Source organism: Microcaecilia unicolor, chromosome 5 (genome assembly GCF_901765095.1).
Source record: "Microcaecilia unicolor chromosome 5, aMicUni1.1, whole genome shotgun sequence".
NCBI classification, from domain to species: Eukaryota; Metazoa; Chordata; class Amphibia; order Gymnophiona; family Siphonopidae; genus Microcaecilia; species Microcaecilia unicolor.
Window position 1 is genome coordinate 81,534,317 of NC_044035.1, and position 25,161 is coordinate 81,559,477.

General features: G+C 44.2%; 1 protein-coding gene across 1 annotated transcript in view; it reads right to left on the bottom strand.

Moving 5' to 3' along the window:
• TNKS2 (tankyrase 2) overlaps positions 1 to 25,161 on the bottom strand; it is a 163,499-nt gene that overhangs the window by 61,074 nt on the left and 77,264 nt on the right. Inside the window, exons 10-15 of the mRNA XM_030203045.1 lie at positions 22,132 to 22,223; positions 21,955 to 22,033; positions 20,316 to 20,487; positions 8,324 to 8,403; positions 7,917 to 8,062; positions 5,327 to 5,492 (exon numbers count right to left, since the gene is read on the bottom strand). Of these exons, the coding sequence (XP_030058905.1) occupies positions 5,327 to 5,492; positions 7,917 to 8,062; positions 8,324 to 8,403; positions 20,316 to 20,487; positions 21,955 to 22,033; positions 22,132 to 22,223 (735 nt within the window). The remainder of the gene's footprint in view (positions 1 to 5,326; positions 5,493 to 7,916; positions 8,063 to 8,323; positions 8,404 to 20,315; positions 20,488 to 21,954; positions 22,034 to 22,131; positions 22,224 to 25,161) is intronic.

Sequence of the window (25,161 nt, forward strand, 5' to 3'; positions counted from 1 at the left end):
TGGACATGAGAGAGCTCCAGGGGCCACCGAAAGGTTTTAGTATTTAAAATTACATGTTTAAGCCTAATTTACATTCTACAAGGATATATTTTTTCAAAAACTTAACTTTATTTTGGCTTAACAGTTTCAAAACCCATAAATTGGCTCTTGAGTAACACAATTAAGAGATGTCATTAATGACATACCTGTGTCTGCTTATTGTTCACCAGCAACCTGAGTGGAGTGGTGTGCAGACTAAAATGCATCCTGCATTCCAAACAGCTGTGGGGGGGTCCACATCTGGAATCATAATATTCAGAAATGTAAATCTCAATTGAAGGCCAGCAGAGGTAGGGCACAACAGTAAAGCTGGTCTGAATACTTCTATCCTGCCTTTGGAATCCACCCTCTGTGACCTGCTTGCCAGACACATTGTCAGTGGATAGTATTTGGCAGGAAAAATTGTGCTGAGAACCTGAAGTAGCTTTAAAAATAAACCTGAGTGGAGTGGTGAGCAGTCTAACATGAATAATTCTATTTGAGGCAAAAGGACCCACCCCTACCAACAAACATTTCTCCATCCCCCCCCCCCCCCCTCAAGATTGCCCAGCACCTCCCTCAATTAATTGAGCTTTAATACTCACTACTCAGGTCAGCCAAGGGCTCTGCCTCAGCACAGAAGGATTTTGCCATGTTCACCCAACAGCAGCAGTAGTAGTATCAGAAGGCAGCTTCAGAGGGCTGCTTTGGAAAAGGGCCCGCAAAGCTCCACTGTGTAGAGTGTGCCTCATATTGACACGCTTGCATGCACATGCATGTAAATGTGACCATCCAAGGCATGCAGACACCCAGTGGAGCTTCGCAGGACCTTTGCTGCATCCTTCTGGTGAGCAAATTAAATTTTTCCAGTTTTTCAGGTATTAGTTATGGGGCTGCAAAAATTAACTACCGAAGCAGTGTGTTAGAGACCACTGGTTTAGAGCAATATCTACAGTCATGTTCAGTGTGGTAGGTCCTGTTTTGAAGAATGCATTGCCATTTGAACTGAGGCAAACTGCATTGAACGTATGTTTTTGGAAAAAAAAGCTTGAGACATATCTATTTAGACAAGCATTTGCACATTTATATCATGGATGATTTTTTTTCCTAAGATGCCTGGTGTGTTACACTTACTTATTTTATAGACTAATACCATTTACATAGTTCATAGCAGATCACAACTAAGATACTAGATCAGAGTAAGTCTAGGATGTAACAATATTGATACAAGATTGTCATAAGTATTAATATCACAGTCACTAATATAATTTATTTATTTACTAGTAAAAAAAAGCCCATTTCTCATTGAAATGAAACGGGCGCTAGCAAGGTAATCATCTTCTGCCATTAATGTTTTTAAGGGAAGTTCCAGCGTTCCCCCTTCCTCCGTCCCTCCCTCCCAGTTTCAGGGCCCCCCTCCCAGTTCCAGGGTCCCCCCCCTCCCTTCTTCCCAGTTCCAGGGTTGGTGTCCCTCCCTCCCTCCCTTCCAGTTCCAGGCCCCCTCCCTCCGAATTTTAAAAGTCATCCTGAGTTACCTTGTCGGGGTTACGGCGGCCGGCAGCAGCAGTAAAAAGTGTGCAGGCTTGGCACTTACTTCAGTTTTCCCATCTCTGTCTCTCAGCTCTGGTCCCGCCCTCAGGAAATGAGGGCGGGACCAGAGCTGACAGACAGAAAACTGAAGTGCCGAGCCTGCACGCTTTTTACTGCGCCAGGTAAGTCAGGATGACTTTTAAAATTCGGAGGGGGCCTGGAACTGGAAGGGAGGGAGGGCGGGAGGGACAACGACCCTAGAACTAGGAGGGAGGATGGGGGGGATGGATGACAACCCTGGAACTCGGAGGGAGGGAACGAACTTCTGGTGGATGAATATTATATGCAGCCTTCCCTTCCCTCCAAGGGCGGGGCACTGAGAGCGAGTGCGAGGCCTGTGGCTGGTTCTTTCTCCTTCTGATGTCGCGTTTCTTTTCCTAGCAACTATACAGAGTTCCCTCGAGGGTGGGGCGATTACGAACCCTACACGGCTTCACTGCCACGGAGTCTGCTTCAGAATGTTGGAGGTGCAAATTATTATATTAGATTTGTTACATTTGTACCCCACATTTTCCCACCTATTTGCAGGCTCAATGTGGCTTACATAGTACCATGGAGGCTGTTGCCAATTCGGCTGAAAACAGATACAAAGTTATATTGTGGTCAGATGAGGTAGGTGTGGATCAGGCATCATGAGGTCGAAGGAAGTGAAGATTATAAATGTGTTTACTAAAATAAATGCAGTATATTACTTCCTAATTGCATGTTTAGAAAACAATATCGTCAATCCCTTCTTAAAAGTATCATAACTAAAAAATATGTCTTTACATGGCAGAGAGTTCCATAAGCCAGCAGCCTGATATGCAAATAAACATGTAAATAATTTCCTCAAGGTAATTCCCTGAGGGCTAGATAAAGAAAAAGAAACTAACTTTGAGTATTATAGTATGGTCCTACATTTGAATAACATAAAGAAAAGTCAAATATTGAGGAATCAAGCCACATACAATCTTGAATAATAAACATCATTTACAGGTCCTTTTTTAACATTGCACTGGTCTCTCATTACAATTTTCCTGGTCTAGAACTTCTGGCTTGCAGAATTGCTGATGATAGCTTACTTGCTCCTCTTTACTTAGTACTTTTCTATCGTCCACCAGGTAGTTGGCTGCCTGTGGAAGGTTGTTTTTTTCAGAGTTTGGCCAAACGTAGATCTGATGTTAATAGACTGCTTTGGAGAAGAGCTGTTAGGGATTACAAATATAAAATTCAGGAGGCTAAGATGAGGTTGGGGGCATTAAATTAAATATCCATAAACTATCAGTTGGTGCACAGAGTTTTTTTTTTCCACCAAAGAGGTCACAGTTACCAATGTGATTACACCTACAGCACAACAGCTAGCTTCCCACTTTGAGTTGAAAACAGCAACTATTAGGAGGACAGTTCTCCAGTTCCCTGGCAACAATGTCGCTCTTCCAGTGTCACGGGCTAACCATTGGGCTGGTATCCCTGCCGAAAGACTTTGGCCTTCTTTTCAGTTACACTCTTTTGATAGTTAAATTCTTCCTTTCAAAGTATTCCTCGCCCCATTGTATCCTTGATGCCTATCCAAATAATCTTCTGAAGAATGCCCCTAGCTTATTCATTGAACTTCTCAGGGAACATATATCTTTCTTGTTTACTCAAGGCTTCTTCCCAGCTAAGAGAGAATCTAAAATTTTAACCCTTATTCCTAAAACTTTGTCAGGTTCATTGAGTGACGCTGCCAACTACAGGCTAGTTGCTTCCATCCCCTTATTGGTCATGGTGATAGAAGGAATGTAGCAGCCCAGCTCTCCGACTATCTTTCCAGCTTTTGTCTCCTGCATGTGTCCCAGTCTGGCTTCAGGCCATGCTATAGTACTGAGACTGTTTTAATCACTTTAGTTTCTGCCTTAAGGGAGGAAATTTGTTTGGACAACAAGGTCCTGGCTATACAATTTGACATGTCAAGTGCCTTCGATGTGGTGGTTCATGATCTTTTGTTAAATTTATTAGACCAATTTGGAATTTGAGAGAAAGTCTTATCCTGGTTTCAGGGCTTCCTGAAGTCTAGGTCTTACAGAGTAAAAATGTTGAGCGTGGTATCATTGCCTTGGTCTCCAAATTGTGGTGTGCCGCAAGGCTCACCCCTATCTCCAATATTATTGTCATGATGGCTCTGGCTCCACTAAGGGGGAGACTTGAGTCAATGGGATTCCGTCCTTTAATCTATGCGGATGATGTCACTATTTACATCCCTTTTTGAGGTGATATCCAGGGAATTCTATATAGGATTAAAACTGGCCTTGATTTAATCGAATCCTGGGCCTCTGAATTTAGACTAAAATTAAATCTGAGGAAGACTAAATTTTTGGTAATAACTAATCTGATTAACCATGATCCCTGCAGCAATTTTAGCATTGACTGTGTTTCTTATCCTTTGGAGTCCACTCTAAATATTTTAGGGGTTGTTGTTGATCGGCACTTAACCTTTGAATCTCATATGTCCTCAGTGGTTACTAAATCTTCTAAATTACTTTGGAAGCTGAAGCGCATTAGGCCCTTTTTTTTCAATTGATATTTTCAGATTACTTGTCCAATCTCTTGTTTTGATGTATTGTAATTCTGTCTATACAGGGTGTAAAGAATGTATCTTAAGGAAACTTCAAACTGCCACAAAATACTGCGCCTACACTTGTCACGCATGTACCACACTTTGAGATGGCTACTCTTTAGGGCCAGGACTGTACTCAAATTCTGTGCTCTCACATTTCAGATTTTGTATGGTATTGCCAGAATATATGGTGCCCCTTGTTACTCTGCCTTCTCGTAATTCAGTCTACCTGCATCTTCATTTTCTTACCTGTAAGAAAGTCGTTTATAAATCTATATATTCAGCTACTTTTTTCATACCAAGCTACTAAATAGTGAAATTCCTTGCTGAAAAATATAAGATCTGAACATGACTATTTTTTTTCGTAAGTTTCTGACATCTTTCCTTTTCAAAAAATTTCTGTCAATTCATTCTGGTGTCTAATCTTCCCCTTTCATTCTCCCCATTATGTTTTATTATTGAATTCTTTATATATTTATGATTCTTTCCTTATTGATATGTGTGGGTTTATGTATTGTGCTTCATATTTTGTAATGACTTCTTTTTAGCTTGTTAGTCACATTGAACTCGAAATTGTACAGGAAAATATGGGGTATGTCATAAATAAATGAATGAATGAATGAATGAATATCATCCTAGCTTCAACAGGAAGCTAGTGCAGCTTAATAAATTATGATTCTGATTTCTTAAGAGGATAAAAAAAAAAACGTCACACGCACAGCCTCATTTTGGATGGTTTGAACTTTTCTCAATAGATGCTTTAACAAACCCAAGTATACAACATTACAATAATTTAAGTACATAAGTATTGCCATACTGGGACAGACGAAAGAGTCATCAAGCCCAGCATCCTGTTTCCAACAGTGGCCAATCTAGGTTACAAGTACCTGGCAAAATCCCAAAACAGTAATCTGGCTGACAGTGCTAGGATAAGGTGAAGTTACCTAGCTTGTCAATGATGTCTTGATGTACATAGATTTATTCTATGTGATCTTGAGTACTTTCATTGTGGGTTTTTATTATGAGTGTATCATTGTAATCCGCTCAGAACTGCAGATAGGCAGAATATCAATTTTATAAATAATGCTGACCAAAGTTTCTGGCAATTCTCATTGCCTAATGAAAAGATTTGATTGTAAATACCTGTAGCAACAGTTTGCAGATCTCATATTTTCCTTTCGCAGCAGCTTCATGCAAGGGAGTGAACTTCCATAAATCAGCTACATTTACAACTGCTCCATGTTTAACAAGAAGCTCAGTTACTTCATAATGCCCATAAGAACATGCATTATGTAAAGGTACAAGGCCTCTGAAAGAAGAGAACAAACTAAACTCATATCTTTGTAAATGGCAGCTTAAAATTAAAAGCTATTTCAAAAATCACTAAGAGTAAACCATACAGTTGACCCTACTGAAATGCTTCAGCTATTGGAGGTGAAACATTTATTTTTAGTACTTAAAACTTAAATTTCCTATTAGTAAAACAAAACAGCTTAAGTCAGTCTAACAAGTCTTCATATATTTTACAGTACAGATATCAAAATATATGTTTAGGAGGTGGTGTGAAAAGAGCCACATGACTTACAAATTTGCTTTGTGATATTACAACAGCATTAACACCACCAATTTTTAAGACTAGCAAATCTCCATCTTGGGGCAGAATATTAAAATACAACTAAGTAAATTTCTCTGTAGTTTTACAGCTTCATGCGTACACTACCCACCGTGCTAATTATACTCCTGCCGGAATTCTGCATGACTGCAGAGCACAGAATTTGAGCAGAATTCTGCATTTTTGAACAGAATCTACGATCCGAGGCTGGATGGCTAGCCTCACCGCTGCCCCTCTGAGCCTCTGTAGGCCCTCCCCAGCCCATGGCAAAAACAGGCAGACAAGCTGGCTGGCTCCCCTGCCACTCTGCCAGGCCTACCCGAGTACACCCTGGTGGTCTAGTGGCATCTTCTGGGGCAGAAAAGAGCCCTAATCTTTTCAACCCGCTGCCACCACTCTCTGGCTCATGCCAATGATTTTTCAAAATGGTTGCCAAGACTTCAAGCGGTAATCTTGTAAGACTACCATAGAAAGTCTTGGCAGCCATTTGGAAAAAACGGTAGCACCTCTAACCTCTTTGGTGAAACCAACCTAGACCAGCGGCAGCAGGCAGGAAGAGTGAGGTTCTTTCCTGCCCCAAAGAGGTACTGCCATGCAGATCCTACCTCATGGATGAGGGCAGGGGCAGGCTGAAAACAAAATATTGATGGCCTGTGGGTGGAGGCAGGCAGAGGAGTGGAAAAAAAAAAGTGGATGCTATATGTGGGTGGGTGGAGGGAGCTATAAAAAAAAAAAGCGGATGCTGTGGGTGGGTGGAAAGCAGGGCTGTAAAAAAAGGTGGATGCTATATATGTGTATGGGTAGGAGGGGCTTAAAAAAGGTGGGTGAGAGGAGGGCTGTAAAGGTGGATGCTATATGGGGGTGCAGGGAGGGGGCTGGAAAAAAAATAGATGGTATCTGTGTACAGGGGGCTGTAATATTGGTTAAATTATGACAAACTTGCAGAATTTGCAAATTTTTTGCACAGAATTCTGGCAAGAGTATAATTATATTGATTTCAAAGCACATCCCTGCTAGGCCAGGCAAAACATTCAGAAAACAAGTCTTCACAAAAATTAAGGCGTAAACTTATTTTAAAATACTGGCCTCAACTTAAGGACCTATACTTATGTATTTTAACAACATATACTGAAAGAGTACTTCAACTTAATCACTGTGAAAGAAGCACCTAGTACTGGGGATTACAATCACAGATCCCAGATTTCTCTGGTAGGTCATGGGCAGATACCGTGGTGATTTCATGGCAGAGCTGTATAGCTTTGAATCTACTTACTGAAACTATTATAATTCTTTTAAAGAACAGTTTTATCTAAGCTATCATTTTCTTTTCCATTCTCACATTTTTCATGCTCATCATTCTGCCACTTTCCTTCCTTTTACTTTTCTCACTACTATTTCTCCTTCACAAAGCACCTTTTTCTCATTTACCTTTCCCACTCTCAGCTTTCACAATTCCTTCTTCACAACTCCACCCTCACTTTTTTCCCAACCCTCCTACGTCTCTCTTCTTCCTACCAATCTTAACTGTCATTCATACTCCCTCCATTTCACACCATCTTCATTCATATTGCTCCTTCTCTCTCTACTTCCATTCTCCCCTCTTACTCATCCCTAACTCCTTTGCCTGGTCACTGCCAGCCCCTCTAGATGAGTAACACTAATAGCTCACAGGACACTAAGCCCTGCATTAACAGAAGCAGTTACTATTAGGACTGCACAGCAGAGTCAGATATAGAGGAAACACACACGATCTGTTCAGTCAAGGGAGTTAAAAAAAAATAGCAAAAAAAGAGGAAGTAAATATAGCAACTGCCTAGGGTGGGAAAGGGTTGGCCTAGGACGCCCCTATGTGGCCATGCCACATGAACCTTATCCTATCTCATGTGGCTATACCACATGAACCTATATCTTATCTCTACATCACTCTGTATTTGTTTACACCGGAGTCTGCAATCGCATCGCCGGCACTATGTAAGCCACATTGAACCTGCAAATAGGTGGGAAAATGTGGGATACAAATGTAACAAATAAATACAAACAAAAGGAGTGGCCTGTCTCAGATAAGGAAGGTGTTAAAAATCTGCAATCCAGGTTAGTAAAGGAAAAGAAAAGATGACTCACCCTTTATCTTTTGCATGAACATCGGCACCATGCTGAAGAAGGTACTCAACTACAGAAACTCTGTTGTAGCCTGCTGCAAAGTGAAGTGGTGTGGACTGACGTCCTTCAATATCTCTGCAGTTTACACTTTGAATAGTGCACAGTTTCTACAGAAAAACATTAAAACTCATTAGATATTGCGCAAAGGCACTATGTACCCACAACATAGTTAATTTCTCAAAACTTCTGAGGCTTGCTTATGTGTGTGATAACATTGGATGTCTTCATATTCCCCATGGAGCAAATAAGTGAGCAGCTGCAGGAGTGCCACTGATAAGTCAACATCTATGACAAAATAGCTTCTGAGTTTTTAATTAAAGTAGAGATGCACATACTTAAGAGTTATATTAGGTTCATTTCCAACTCACCTTTACAGTCTCTAAGTCTCCAGCCTTTGCAGCTTCCAGCAACTGTCGATCTGTATCTGAATTGCCTAAAGGAATACCCTCTGGTGATCAAAACAAATGACATCAGGATAGCAAAATATAAAAAGAAGTTTTAAAAATAAAAAAAAGTATTGTTCATGGAGTCAAAGTCTGAAGTCTCTATGGTTAATACTCCATGCAAATAGATATCAGTTAAATTTTAAATTCTGCATTTTCAATTCTGCTCATTGGTCAATGAAGGGCAGAGTTCTGAGGAAGAAGAACGAGGCCCCTAACCAAGTACATGTGTGTACTAGAATTAAGGTCACTCACCGAGTTATATCAAATTGAGGTCACTCATATCATATCACATGTGCTTACATGAAGTGCTACATCTCATCTGCACTGCCTATAAGAATTGGTTTACAGTGGCTGTAGAAAGTCTACAACCCTTTCAACATGTTCACCTTTTGTCACCTTTTAGCCAAAAAGTATAATACATTCTATCCCACAATAGCTATGAAAAATATATTTCAGAAATCCTTGGAGAGAAATCCTTGGAGAATGAAGAAAAACAACAAACAGCTTAGCTGGATAACTGTACTTCTGCAGCAATCCCAAATAATTTTAGCTCTTGTGTAACCAGTCACCTTCAAATGCACACACTAAGTGAATTGGCCCCACCTGTGTTAAAACTGTGCTGATTCACATATATAGCATAAGAAATTCAGCAGGTCCTGCTGGTTCCTTCTTCTGGAAAGTGGATTTCAAAGAAAAGAAGCAAGAAGCTAGTAAAAGAACTCCATAGCAAAGTTTTGAAAAGACAGAGAACAGGGGATGGGTATAAAGAATTGCAAAGTCCTTGAATACTCCTCAGAACACGGTCAGGACGATTAAGTGGCGGCAGGTGTGTATGGCACCAATTAGAACCTGCTGAGGCCAAGCTATTCTTCCAAAAAAAGAAAAAAAAATGAAAGATGCTGGTTTACATTCTAATTTAGCTGGTAGATTACAGCGTCTTCAGAACTTTGCAGCGAAGTTGATATTTAGTTGTTCGAGATATTATCATGCACCTCCTCTCTTGAGAAATTTGCACTGGCTGTCATTTTGTGTGCGAGCTGAATTCAAGATTGCCTGCATGGTATTTAAAATTCTGCATGGTTATTGCAGTGTTTTCATACTCTTGTTATTAACATATCCAACTCTTTGTGAGAATTCTCGCTTCTGTGGAGGAGTAGCCTAGTGGTTAGTGCAGCAGACTTTGATCCTGGGGAACTGGGTTCGATTCCCACTGCAGCTCCTTGTGACTCTGGGCAAGTCACTTAACCCTCCATTGCCCCAGGTACAAAATAAGTACCTGTATATATGTAAATCGCTTTGAATGTAGTTGCAAAATACCAAAAGGTGGTATATCAAGTCCCATTTCACTTTCCCTTCCCTCTATCATTGGGTTTTCCAACATCTAAGAAAGTTCATTTCAAACGAGTTTTAGATGGTTCATTTGAATATCAATCGAGTAAGATTTGGAATTCAATTCTGTAGCAAACTTGTGTTCTTTCTGGATATTTATTGTTCCATAAGGCACTGAAAACTGTTTTACAAATATTTGTATATGTAAATCTTGTTGCTGTGTGCTTTGATCTTTGTATATCTTATCTTTTGTAACCCACTTAGATTCTCTAACGATAGAGGCGGGATATAAACGCAAGAATAGAATAGGGAATCAGGAAGCAAATGGCAATTTTGAAAAAGAACTAAAGGCTTCTATGGCCAAAACTGGTGAAAGTGTGCATTTGTCAATATCGTAAGCATTCCACAAATCTGGCCTGTAAGGTAGAGGGGTAAATGAAGAAATTGGATCTTACCTCCTTATTTTCTTTCCTTGAGTCCCTCCAGACAAGTACATATATGCATGCATATACACTTTTCTGCTAGTAGATGGAGACTGAGAATCAATGACTGAAAGCCTTCTCCCTACAATGTTCTATGCATTCCTCAGGCAGCCAGTATTTATTTATTGCATTTGTATCCCACCTTTTCCCACCTATTTGTAGGCTCAGTATTTCTCAGGCTCTAGCAATGGTATGAGAATGAGCTTGTGCAGTCTGGATCTGGCCTGGTGGGGCTTAGAGGGAACTGGGAGGTTGTTCTAGTGGGGGAGGCTTCCCAGTAAAACAAGATTTGGGGCCTTATAAAAGCAAACAAAAAAAAAATTAAAAGTGAGAAGCAGGGTTGGAGCTGCACCATGCAGAGTGAATGATACATACCTGTAGCAGGTGTTCTCCGAGGACAGCAGGCTGATTGTTCTCACGACTGGGTGACGTCCGCGGCAGCCCCCACCAACCGGAAAGAAGCTTCGCGGGACGGTCGGCACGCAGGGCACGCCCACCGCGCATGCGCGGCCGTCTTCCCGCCCGTGCGCGACCGCTCCCGCCAGTTGAATGACTAGCAAAAGATGAAACACACAACTCCAAAGGGGAGGAGGGAGGGTAGGTGAGAACAATCAGCCTGCTGTCCTCGGAGAACACCTGCTACAGGTATGTATCATTCACTTTCTCCGAGGACAAGCAGGCTGCTTGTTCTCACGACTGGGGTATCCCTAGCTCTCAGGCCCACTCAAAACAAGAACCCAGGTCAATTGAACCTCGCAACGGCGAGGGTACAACAGAAATTGACCTACGAAGAACAACTAACTGAGAGTGCAGCCTGACCAGAATAAATTCGGGTCCTGGAGGGTGGAGTTGGATTTACACCCCAAACAGATTCTGCAGCACCGACTGCCCGAACCGACTGTCGTGTTGGGTATCCTGCTGGAGGCAGTAATGAGATGTGAATGTGTGGACAGATGACCACGTCGCAGCCTTGCAGATCTCTTCAATAGTGGCTGACTTCAAGTGGGCCACCGACGCTGCCATGGCTCTGACACTATGAGCCGTGACATGACCCTCAAGAGTCAGCCCAGCCTGGGCGTAAGTGAAGGAAATGCAATCTGCTAGCCAATTGGAGATGGTGCGTTTCCCGACAGCGACCCCTAGCCTGTTAGGGTCGAAAGAAATAAACAATTGGGCGGACTGTCTGTGGGGCTGCGTCCGCTCCAAGTAGAAGGCCAATGCTCTCTTGCAGTCCAATGTGTGCAACTGACGTTCAGCAGGGCGGGTATGCGGCCTGGGGAAGAATGTTGGCAAGACAATTGACTGGTTAAGATGGAACTCCGACACCACCTTCGGCAGGAACGTTGGGTGGGTGCGGAGCACTACTCTGTTGTGATGAAATTTGGTATATGGAGCATGAGCTACTAGGGCTTGAAGCTCACTGACCCTACGAGCTGAAGTAACTGCCACCAAGAAAATGACCTTCCAGGTCAAGTACTTCAGATGGCAGGAATTCAGTGACTCAAAAGGAGGTTTCATCAGCTGGGTGAGGACGACGTTGAGATCCCATGACACTGTAGGAGGCTTGATAGGGGGCTTTGACAAAAGCAAGCCTCTCATGAATCGAACGACTAAAGGCTCTCCAGAGATGGCTTTACCTTCCACACGATAATGGTAAGCACTAATCGCACTAAGGTGATTCCTTACGGAGTTGGTCTTGAGGCCAGACTCTGATAAGTGCAGAAGGTATTCAAGCAGGTTCTGTGCAGGGCAAGAGCGAGGTTCTAGGGCCCTGCTCTCACACCACACGACAAACCTCCTCCACTTGAAAAAGTAACTCTTTTTAGTGGAATCCTTCCTAGAGGCAAGCAAGACCCGGGAGACACCCTCAGACAGACCCAACGCAGTGAAGTCTACGCCCTCAACATCCAGGCCGTGAGAGCCAGGGACTGAAGGTTGGGGTGCAGCAACGCTCCGTCGGTCTGCGAGATGAGAGTCGGAAAACACTCCAATCTCCACGGTTCCTCGGAGGACAACTCCAGAAGAAGAGGGAACCAGATCTGACGGGGCCAAAAGGGCGCTATCAGAATCATGGTGCCGCGGTCTTGCTTGAGCTTCAGTAAGGTCTTCCCCATCAAAGGTATGGGAGGATAAGCATACAGGAGGCCGGTCCCCCAATGGAGGAGAAAGGCATCCGACGCTAGCCTGCCGTGTGCCTGAAGTCTGGAACAGAACAGAGGCAGCTTGTGGTTGGTCGGAGAGGCGAAAAGGTCCACCGAGGGGGTGCCCCACTCTCGGAAGATCTTGCGTACCACTCTGGCATGGAGCGACCACTCGTGCGGTTGCATGACTCTGCTCAGTCTGTCGGCCAGACTGTTGTTTACGCCTGCCAGGTACGTGGCTTGGAGGAGCATGCCGAACCGACACGCCCAACGCCACATCCCGACGGCCTCCTGACACAGGGGACGAGATCCGGTGCCCCCCTGCTTGTTGACGTAATACATTGCAACCTGATTGTCTGTCCGAATTTGGATAATTTGGCAGGACAGCCGATCTCTGAAAGCCTTCAGTGCGTTCCAGATCGCTCGGAGCTCCAGGAGGTTGATCTGGAGATCCTTTTCCTGGAGGGACCACAGACCTTGGGTGTGAAGCCCATCGACATGAGCTCCCCACCCCAGGCGAGAGGCATCCGTCGTCAGCACTTTCGTGGGCTGTGGAATTTGAAATGGACGTCCCAGTGTCAAATTGGTCCGGATGGTCCACCAGAGCAGTGAAGTGCGGCAACTGGTGGAGAGGCGGATGACATCTTCTAGATCTCATGTGAAGACGAGCCATGGGAGTCACATGAACTGTGGAGGCCATATGACCCAGAAGTCTCAACATCTGCCGAGCTGTGATCTGCTGAGACGCTCTGGTCTGCGAAGCCAGGGCCAGGAGATTGGTGGCCCTCGCTTCGGGAAGGTAGGCCTGAGCCGTCTGGGTATTCAGCAGCGCTCCTATGAATTCCAGAGACTGGGTTGGCTGGAGATGGGACTTTGGGTAATTTATCACAAACCCCAGCAGCTCCAGAAGTTGAATAGTGCACTGCATGGACCGGAGGGCTCCTGCCTCCGAGGTGTTCTTGACCAGCCAATCGTCGAGATATGGGAACACGTGCACTCCCAGCTTGCGTAGGTAGGCCGCTACCACCACGAGGCACTTGGTAAACACTCGTGGGGCAGAGGCGAGCCCAAAGGGCAGCACACAATACTGAAAGTGCCGTGCGCCCAGGCGGAATCTGAGATACTGTCTGTGAGCTGGCAGTATCGGTATGTGAGTATATGCGTCCTTTAAATCCAGGGAACATAGCCAATCGTTTTTCTGAATCATTGGCAGAAGGGTGCCCAAGGAAAGCATCCTGAACTTTTCTTTGACCAGGAATTTGTTCAGGCCTCTCAGGTCTAGGATGGGACGCATCCCCCCTGTTTTCTTTTCCACAAGGAAGTACCTGGAATAGAATCCCTGCCCTTCCTGCCCGGGTGGTACGGGCTCGACCGCATTGGCGCTGAGAAGGGCGGAGAGTTCCTCTGCAAGTACCTGCTTGTGATGGGAGCTGAAGGATTGAGCTCCCGGAGGACAATTTGGAGGCAGGGAGGCCAAATTCAGGGCGTATCCGTACCGCACTATTTGGAGAACCCACTGGTCGGAGGTTATGAGAGGCCACCTTTGGTGAAAAAATTTTAACCTCCCTCCGACCGGCAGATCGTCCGGTACGGACACTTGTAGGGCGGCTATGTTCCCGTGGATCCAGTCAAAAGCCCGTCCCCGGCTTTTGCTGTGGAGGCGCAGGGGGCTGCTTAGGCGCACGCTGTTGACGAGAACGAGCGCGCTGGGGCTGTCCCTGTGCCTGACGAGGCCTTCGGGCCGGCTGGTTGTACCTACGCTTCGCAAAAGAATAGGGTGCAGCCTGCCGGGCCCGGGAAAAACATCCACCTGTGGAGGTGGATGCTGAAGGCGCCCGGTGGGAGAGCTTGTCGAGAGCGGTTTCCCGCTGATGCAGTTGGTCCACCATCTGCTCGACCTTCTCACCAAAAATGTTATCCCCCCGGCAAGGGACGTCGGCCAGTCTCTGCTGGGTGCGGTTGTCCAGGTCAGAGGCACGCAGCCATGAGAGCCTGCGCATCACTATACCTTGGGCCGCAGCACGAGATGCCACGTCACAGGTGTCATAGATACCCCTGGACAGGAACTTTCTGCACGCCTTCAGCTGCCTGACCACCTCCTGATAAGGCCTGGACTGCTCCGGCAGGAGCTTCTCGACCAGGTCCGCCAGTTGTTGCACATAGGTCCGCATGTGAATGCTCATATAGAGCAGGTATGATTGGATGCGGGTCACGAGCATGGAGGATTGGTAGGCCTTCCTCCCAAACGAGTCCAGAGTGCGAGACTCCCGCCCCGGGGGCGCCGAGGCGGTATCCCTCGAACTCCGTGCCCTCTTGAGAGCAGAATCCACGACCGCTGAGTCATGGGGCAATTGTGGCCGCATTAGCTCTGGGTCAGAGTGGATCCTGTACTGGGACTCTGCTTTCTTGGGAATGGTGGGGTTAGTTAATGGTCGCACCCAGTTCCGAAGCAGCGTCTCCTTAAGGACATTGTGCAGCGGCACCGTGGAGGACTCTCTAGGTGGTGATGGATAGTCGAGGACCTCGAGCATCTCGGCCCTCGGCTCTTCCACAGAGACCACGGGGAAGGGAATGCTGATAGACATATCCCGCACAAAGGAGGCAAAGGAGAGACTCTCGGGAGGCGAGAGTTTCCTCTCCGGTGAAGGCGTGGGGTCCGAGGGAAGGCCCGTAGACTCCTCTGAGGAGAAATATCTAGGGTCCTCCTCTTCCCCCCACGAGTCCTCATCCTCGGTGTCGGACATAAGCTCATGTAGCTGAGTCCTGAACCGGGCCCGGCTCGACGTCGAGGCACCAGGGTCTCGGTGTCGTCGAGCGGTGGACTCCCGCGCCGGCGGGGACGGAGCTCCCTCCATCGACGTCGACGGGGACTCCACCTGCGTGGCGGTCGAGACCGGCACCGCAAGCGGTGGCGGTGTCGACGGCCCCGGCGCCGGGCTAGAGCTCGCCGGCGCCACAGTCATCGGCGCCGAGGGGCACAGCCTGGCGCATCAGCCCTTCCAGGATCCCCGGAAGGATGGCTCTGAGGCACTCGTCCAGGCCCGCTGCCGGGAAAGGCGGTGGGGCCGGTAGGGGTGTCGGCGCCAGAAGCTGCTGGGGGCCAGGAGACGGCACCGAGGTGCCGGAACCCCGATGCGTCGGTACCTCCACAACCGACGGAGACCTCTCCTCTCGACGATGACGCTTCGGCGTCGCCTCCTCTCCGGTATCCGGATGCACCGAGGGCGACCGGTGACGACGCTTCTTATCTTTCTTGCGATGCCCGTCACCGGTGCCGGAGGGCATGGAGGAGGAGGAGGTCGATCCCCCTCGGTCTCGAGGTACCGGGTCAGACAGGGTTCGGTCCCGTGGCCCACGAGCTGAGGGAGTGACCGGGGCCGACTGCCCACGCGGCCTCTCACCCCCACTCTCACCGGAGGACCGGCGGGCCGACGGGACCTGTTCTCCTGGGGTCGCTGCCATCGGTGCCGATGTCTCGGGCATCGATACCGGTACCGAAGGGCCGGGCGTCGATACCGATGCCTTCGAGGTCGACGTCGAGGGGCCGGCGCAAGTTCCAAAAAGACGGTCCCGCAGAACTTGCCTCGCAACCTGAGTCCGTTTCCGGAGACCGAGACACAGAGAACACGACTTGATATTGTGCTCCGGCCCGAGGCACTGGAGGCACCAAGCGTGGGTGTCGGTCTGCGAGATCGGCCGGCCGCAGCGACCACACTTTTTAAATCCACTCGGGACCTTCGAGGACATCGACGGAAAAATCGCGTCGGCGAAGTCAAAGTCGGCAATGGTGGCTGGAATCACACCTCGAAAAAAGAACCGACCGAGCGACCACTAGGCCGCAACGTGGCGTCCCCGCTAGAAGCGAGGGAAAAGGGGAGCGCGTGCTCCACACGCTCAGGGTTTTTTTTTTTTTCGTGAAAAAAGGAAACCGGCGGTAACCAAAAAACAAGAAAGAAAGCGACGATCCGCGTAAACGCGATCGAAATCCGGCGGCTGAAAACAGAGAGAGCGGCAAAGCACAACTCTCTCAGTCGCGGAAAAAAAGGAACTGGCGGGAGCGGTCGCGCACGGGCGGGAAGACGGCCGCGCATGCGCGGTGGGCGTGCCCTGCGTGCCGACCGTCCCGCGAAGCTTCTTTCCGGTTGGTGGGGGCTGCCGCGGACGTCACCCAGTCGTGAGAACAAGCAGCCTGCTTGTCCTCGGAGAACCCTGAGATATCACACTCAGTGGTCCAGGCTCCTCACCCCACCCCCATAAGGATAACGGAGCCTCTGTCTCCCTTCCGTACTCTTGGGAAGGAGCCCTTGGGTGCCTCGGGTCAGGAGCAGGAAAAAGTCAGACACACATACAGGAATAGCCACCAACAGAATCTGGTCTTCCTTCCAACTACCAACCCGTGACACAGTAAAACATTACCTCTTAAAATAGTCAATCTCACAATGCATACTAGATCCTTGTCCTAGTTACCTTATGAAGGAAGCTCCTAATATATTCATCAATCTGCTTCAGCAGTATATCTCCTTCCTACTATTCCACAGCACTTTCCCTGATAATAAAGGTTCTATTATCCTAACACCAATACCAAAAAAAACAATTCAACCACCGTAAATGATGTAAAACTACAGACCACTAGCCTCCATTCCTTTGATGATAAAGGTGATTGAAGGAATAGTAGCAGCACAAACTATGGACTACCTTTCACACTTTCCCTACTACACAAATCGCAATCAGGATTCGGACCATGCTATAGCACCGAGACTGTCCTTACTATCCTATTATCAAATCTAAGAAAAGAAATTAGCATAGGGTCTAAGATCTTAATAATGCAGTTCAATATGTCTAGTGTATTCGATGTAGTAGATCATAATATCCTACTAAACATACTAGACAACTTTGGTATGTATGGCACAGTCTACAAACAGTTTCAAGGATTCCTGAAATCAAGATCTTACAAAGTGAAAATGAAAGGAACCTTATCCTCTCCTTGGTCATCATACTGTGGTGTCCCTCAGGGTTCTCCATTATCACCCATTCTGTTTAATCTAATGATGTCACCACTAGGCAACAGACTAGAAACAGCAGGATTCAAAACATTCATATATGCGGACAATGTTACCATATACATAACCTTCAAAAAGAACATTACACATATTACAAAAGGCAAAACTTGGCTTAAATCTGATGGAAACCTGGGCCTCAGAATCCAAACTAAAGTTAAATAAAGGAAAAAAAACTAAATTCATGGTCATTACCAACCTATTTGACCAAAACGATTACAACAGTTTCACAACTGACTTCATTCCCCAGTGACAATAATCTGAAAATTCTAGGTATAATTATAGACAAACATTTAACATTTGATACTCAAATTTCCTTAGTAATCACCATCTTAAGTAGAGGAGTGTGGTAGCCGTGTTAGTCCACTCTTAAGGTTATCAATAGAAATGAAACAAAATAAAACATGGAAAAGAAAATAAGATGATACCTTTTTTATTAGACATAACTTAATACATTTCTTGATTAGCTTTCGAAGGTTGCCCTTCTTCGTCAGATCGGATGTGGTATATATCATTCAGTGTAAAAAATGTAACGAAGGATGCTATATTGGAGAAACAGGCCAGATGCTTAAGACAAGATTCAATTTACATAGACATCACATGAACAATACAGCCAGTAGGGCCCCCACCCCGGTGGGACAGCACTTCACAGAACCAGGACACTGTACCAGTGATTTCACAGTGAGAATACTGAAAGGTAACTTTAAAACCATACAAGAACGTAAGACCTTTGAAGTCAGAATGACTGAATATTTTAACACCCAACAGAAAGGACTTAACAAGGACCTGGGGTTCCTAGCCCATTATAAACCACAAAGCTGTATGTCTCTGTTGATCACCCCACCCCTCACCCATCCACACCCATCCTGTTAGAATATCAATGATATGCTTTGATGTCCCCATGCATACCTTCGACCCACCCCCATCCTCCCACCCTGTCAGACTGTCATAGTAATGCTTATATACACTGTCAGTAGCACATTTGCTTATTTCCGATCTGACGAAGAAGGGCAACCTTCGAAAGCTAATCAAGAAATGTATTAAGTTATGTCCAATAAAAAAGGTATCATCTTATTTTCTTTTTCATGTTTTATTTTGTTTGATTTATATTGATAACCTTAGTAATCACAAAATCTTTCAGGTCTCTTTGGAAACTAAAAAGGATCAGACCCTATTTCTCATCAGAAACATTCAGACTATTGGTACAATCATTAACATTATCACAATTCGATTACTGTAATGCCATATATGCTGGCTGTAAGGAGCACCTGTTGAAAAAACTCCAAACAGCTCAAAACACCGCTGCCAGGTTCATACATAAAATCTCATTTTGAAAGTGTCTCCCTTTTATTAATCAAATTACACTGGCTTCCCATCAAAGCGAGAATTACCTTCAAGTTATGTACCTTTATCTTTCAAATACTAAATGGCATAGCTCTAGACTATATGGTACCATTAATAAACTTACCTCAAAGAAACACTTATGAGGCAAGAAACTATCTCAGACTACACCTCCCAAATTGCAAAAAAGTGATCTACAAAACTGTCCACTCTGCAGACTTCACTTACCTAGGAACCAAATGGTGGAACTCCTTACCACCGAAAATAAGAAATACAGGAATATACTAGATTCCACAAAATCCTCAAATCATTCCTATTCAAACAAACCCTCACAAAGAACAACCATATCTCAATTAATTAATTATTACCTGACTTGGTTATTACTCTATTTACCATTAACTCTCTCTTTGTTTCATGTACAATTTCCCATTCATAACAGATTTTCTAAATGTTAAACATCCATAGCTATATCCCAGTATGTTTATACTGTAAAACTGGATTCTTACAACAAATTACTTTCTTATGCATTATTCTTTGTTATGTATTGTAAGCCACACTGAACTCAAACTTGTTTGGGATAATGTAGGATATGTCACAAATAAAAAAAAAAAAATAAAAACAGTCCATCTGCTAGCAGGAGAGCATACACCCATGCATTTGAACTGGTCTGAAAGGAGGATGAGAAATGGAAGCCCTTATTCAAGAATGGCCAACTGGAATCCAGCTTGAATCACAGACAGAGATTCCGTAACAAAATGTTTTTTGGCCTGAATGCAATGCTTTACACCTGGCATAAACCCAGCATAGCATATCACCCAGAGAACACCATCTCCCTACTGTAAAGCATGGCAGTGGCAGCATCATGTTATGGGAATGTTTCTCATTGGCAGGTACTGGAGCAGGGATTGCAGAGTGGAGAAAAGCCCAGAAAGCCCTTAAGGAAAACCTCTACAAGCTGTAACTGGGAAAAAAAAGTTAACCTCTCAACATGACAAACTACAGTATAGTGGCTAAGAACAAAAGGAAAAATGTCCTCAAGTGACCCAGTCAGAGCCCCAAGCTCAATTTATCAGAAAATCTGAGATATGGCTGGAAGACTGCTATCCCTTAAACATCCCCAAAACACCTGACAGAACTTGAACAATATTATGAAGAATGGTCTAATACTGACAAATTTAGGTGTGTCAAGATCCACAGCTGTACCTGCTGCAAAATGTGAATCAACCAAGAATTGACACAGGTTTGTTTGTTTTTTTTTGGGGGGGGAGGGGGGGGATATACATTTTGACTACATGACATTTTTTCCTCTGTGTGTTGAGTAGGAAAAAAAAACCTATTAAATGCATTACCAACAACAAAACATGAAAAATGTTCAAAGGGGTATATAGATTATAGTTGTACTTAAAGAACTATAGAAACAAACTACCAATGAATTTTTCAGAATTGCATCTTGAGAACAGACGCCCCTAAACCCTTCTGCCAGCCAAACTTGCAGAGCTGCTTTTTTTTTTTTTTTATTAAGGCAAAGAGTAAGATTATCTAGCTCCGAGAGATTATACAATACCTTGCAGTATCTGCTGTACCATCTCATTTCCCATCTGTACAGCTGTGAAGCCCTGAAGTGACACTACTGACAGATCACATCCAGAATTCAGTAACATTCGGCAAGTCTGAATATGTCCGCAGTGAGCTGCTCGGTGTAGCGATGTCTGTCCAAGATTATCCAAGGCATTCACCTAGAAGAAAATCATTCTTAAAGATAAAAGACTATTTTTCTGTGGTCTAGCAAACTCCACAAAGAGCCACTGAGGGGGGGGGGGGGGGGGGGGGGGCAAGATTCCCCTGGACTCCAAGGGGGGCCTGGCACCAGTGTCTGTATCTCTCCTGTTCTTGTGTGTTGGGACCCAGGTGATTGCATTAACACAATAACCTGGATCCTGGCACACATGAGCAGGAGAGTGATAGACCAAGGGAGGAACAGACACAGGAAAGTAAGGGAAAAACATCAGTGGCGGCCCTGCCCTGGGCCTGGTTCTCGGCGGCCCTAACTCCACAGAATACTATTGGGGGGAGGGGAGGAATTACTATGCAATAAATTATATAATGAACTAGGACGGAGTATTCAATTATAAATTTGACCCCAATCAAGCACAAATCTAGACAATAAATTAGAGTGGTTATGACAACAATAATAAATACAAATTACTGAATTCTGCACTGAATTATCCAGTTTTATGAATGATAGATTGAAAAAAAATGTGTGCTCTGATAATCAAGTGGCTTAACTCAATTGTTTGAACAAGCAACTTAAATTTCTGTCACTGCACCATTAATGAAAGCAGTTTTAAGATGATAAAGAACTTTTTTTTTTAATGTCTAATATATAGTACTTATCTGCCAAAGAACTGGAGCAAAAGCTGTAGATAACTGGTGCAGTGGTATATTATCATATGTAGGCAAACCACTGCACCAGTTATCTACAGCTTTTGCTCCAGTTCTCTGGCAGATAAGTACTATATATTTTATTAGAAATAAAAAAATAAATTTCTGCCCGATCATAAGACTGCTTACATTAATTGTACGGTGATAGAAATTTAAGTTAACTGTTCAACAATTGAGTTAAGGCACTTGATTGGAGCAAAAACATTTTTTTTTTTACTTTATGGAAAAATTACTATGACATGTCAGACTGGGATATCACCACCTACAGCTTTTTAAAAATTTTAATAAGCAGAAAGGTTCAATGATTTACTATAAAGGCCATGAATCTTTCAACTATAGGCTATTACTCAGAATTTAACCTATGCTGCTGCAACTTGGTCACACTTTGGCTGTCTTTATAAGACAAATTGATGAAAATAGTGCCAGTGTTCTGAAACTTGCTCTGGTGATACCACAGCCCGCTGCATTTATTATGTATATGAGATAAATCTACATGCACTGGAGCTTTAGTACACATAACTTTACCCATACACATTCATTGGTGATATTCTGAAAATTCGATGGCTATGGAGTCATCAGGACAAATTTGGGACCTCCCCCCCCCCTAAAAAAAGTGTTATGAGCAAGGCCGAACATAGCATCTAAATCAAACTGTGAGAACAAGCAGGAATGTAGTTAAAAAAAAATACATGAGTGCATGACCATGGTTACCTAGTGTAATGAATGGAAACGAGCAGTCTGTAAACAAGTAGTACACAAACCTTTGCTTCATATTTCACCAGCACTTCGACAATATCATTGTGAGCTTTTTCAGAAGCTACATGGAGTGGTGTCAAAAAGCTTCATTAAATAAGAAAAAAAGAAAACATAAGCAATCAGTGGCTTGCTATAAAAAGTACAAGTATAATACACAGTATGATTAGAGATAAAGCACTTACTCTTTTGTCTTTTCATTGACATTTGCTCCTTTCCTCAACAACAGTTCACATACTTGTTTTCTCTTGGGATACGGAGAAGCAGCAGCACAATGCTAAACATTCAATAATAGTTTTATTAGTAATTATTTTACACAACATTCTGTTTTCTTCTTGGTGTATCTAGAAATTGCACTGTAAAAGTAAAATTAACTTTGCTGGAAATGTAGTATCTGACCAGCACAGTCAATTCTAAAACAATACTTTAGTAGCTATTCTCACACCAGGAGGGATGCAGTCCAAAATAATGCACATTACAAAACAGCACTGCACTTCTGTTAGCAGAGGACAACAGTGGAAATAACTACTATTGCTACAGAGGCAGTAAATTCCTTCCTTCTTTATACTCTACCACTGAGTTCACCAACTGATCTCTGGAGATAGAGAGGTTGATAAAGAAAGCCTAGCTGTGCTGTTACCGTGGGTTATGCACGAACATTAGTGGCCAATCAATGCAGAGAGGGATTGTGCAAAGGGGTTAACTCGCACGGAAGATGTAGCCACACACTACACTAAAATGTATGATAATTAAGCCAGGGGTACAAATGCAGCAAATAAATAGATAAATAAATATGGACAACCAAAGAAATTTTTCACCAGGTCCAGGGCAGTGGAGAAGTATAAGAGGAGAAGATTTAACTGCTAGTTTTGTCTTCTGCAATCAGAAGTGCCCACAGTTTATAAGACTGACAGGAGGTTAACAGAGCTTGTGCGCATGTCAGAGCAAAAACAAAAGTGTCAGCACACATCGGTACCTATTCTTCAGTGCATAAATATCAGCCTTACAAAAACTACATGCAAGAAAATTATGCGTCTGTGTAGAACGGGCACTGACGTGTGCTGATACTGTTCTGGCATACACATAAGAAGCCACTCTTACTGCAAACCCTTTGTGTGCACGTGTTCAGCAGGCTCCCCTTGATTTGCACTCAAGTTCTACATATAAAATTTGCACACATTTAGCTTGCTGAATACTACAGTATTACATTCACGGTAGAGACTCAGACATCCGTGTACAGTTCTACCTGTGACTTTCTACATCAGCCTTAATGGAGCCTACAGCTTCCCAGTGTAGGTCTAAAAGCAAATGTGGAGGTGGTTGCAACTGTACATAAACCAAAAAGAGGGAGGTACTACATCTAGATAAACGCTAGGGAGAAGATGAATACAAGACATAAAAGTAAAACCAAATGGGGAAAAGAACAGAGATTGGAGAGAGGAGGAAGTGCTAAATAAAAACAAGACTGTAAAAGATTATAAAACGAACAAACTGCAAAGTATTTAAAAAGATCACAAAACCAAGGTACAGAAGGGATTTCTTTAAATCTACTGCACATCTTCCAAGTTTGTGAAGCGGTCTCTACATAAAGGTCAAAGGGGTCATGGATTTAACATACAATTTACATATATTATGCAGTTACTTTCTCTGTCTCTAGTGGGCTCACAATCTGGGGCAATGGAGGGCTAAGTGACTTGCCCAAGGTCACAGGAAGCTGCAGTGGGAATTCAAGCCCAGTTCCCCAGGTTCTCAGCCCTTGGCACCAACCATCAGTCTACTCCTCCACATACAATTAAAATTAGTGGATTAAAATACTCTAGACCAGGGGGATTCTCTACCTAGTCCTTGGGACACACCCAGCCAGTCAGGTTCTCAGGACACTCACAATGAATAAGCAGGAGATAAATTGTATGTTAACCTGAAAATGGCCACTTGCTAGATGTTTTTGTGCTCTGTGTATTATCTTTTTGGTCTATTTTCGGGGGGGGGGGGGGGGGGGGGGGTCCAAGTGAAAAAATGTACAAAATCAATGCTCTTGGAGGAGGAGGAGCCAGAATTCTTAGTAGACTGGCCACACAGACATCCCAGCAAAGCACCCTAGTGGACTTCACCTAAAAGCTCCCATGTACACACTGCAGCATTGCTCCCTTATACTGTATAGCAAGCCCCCCAAAACCGACCAAAAACCTACTGTACACCACTACAATAGCCCTTATGGCTGCAGATGTCAACTATATGTGGGTATAGTAGGTTTTGGGAGGTTGACACTTTCCACCACAATTGTAAGAGTGGATTATGGGCCTGGATCCCCTTACCCACAGTGCACTGAACTGACCACTAAGTTACTCCAGGGACCTGCTCGCTGGTATGTACTGTTTCACATTTTGGGGGGATGGGCATCCCTTTATTCCTCCAGTGGTCACCTGGTCATTTAGGGCACATTTTTGTGACAATCGTTATTAAAACAGGTCTAGCTCAAAATGTCTTAGTGTTAGTCCTGGGCATTTTCATTTTGTTCCATTATGGTTGAAAAACGTCCAAGTCTTAGGAACACCCAAATCCTGCTCTGAACACTCACCACCTAACACACACCCTTGAGATCTAGACTCACTGCAGACGAACAGCATAGAAAAACGCCAGACATTTTGGCAAGAAAAACGTCCAAATGCTGCTTTATGCCACTTTTTAAGATGTTTTTGTCTTTCAAAAATGAGCCCTACAGAGAGATAAGATATTCTCCAACTCCTGTTACTCTATAAGGGAACTAAAAGAAAGTTGCACATGAAATCAGAAAGGATGACTACAGGTTAGATGAAGAGCAAGGATAAGCTGTGAGGTATGAAGTTAATCTGCCCTGATAAACTATTAGTAGAGAACACATTGCCCTAAGGCTTGTGAGATACAAAAACTGTTTGTTTTTGTGCTTGGTGTTATTCTTTCCTTATCATTGGTCTGGCATTCCTTTTTTATTTTATATAATTTTATACTGTAAACTGCCAGGAAGGTTGTCCCTATGGGCAGTACAATCAAATTTTAAATAAAATTTGGAAAGTTGGAAACTGACTACAGCATACCTAGTAGAAGTCTTAAAAAAAGGCATGAAGATATGCATTATGGAAGCTCAAGAGAGAAATGGGTAATTCTTATTAGGATTTTGAAATCCTAATAAAACAAAAAAAAGGGGAAAAATAGCAATCCATCATATGAGGAAGAGA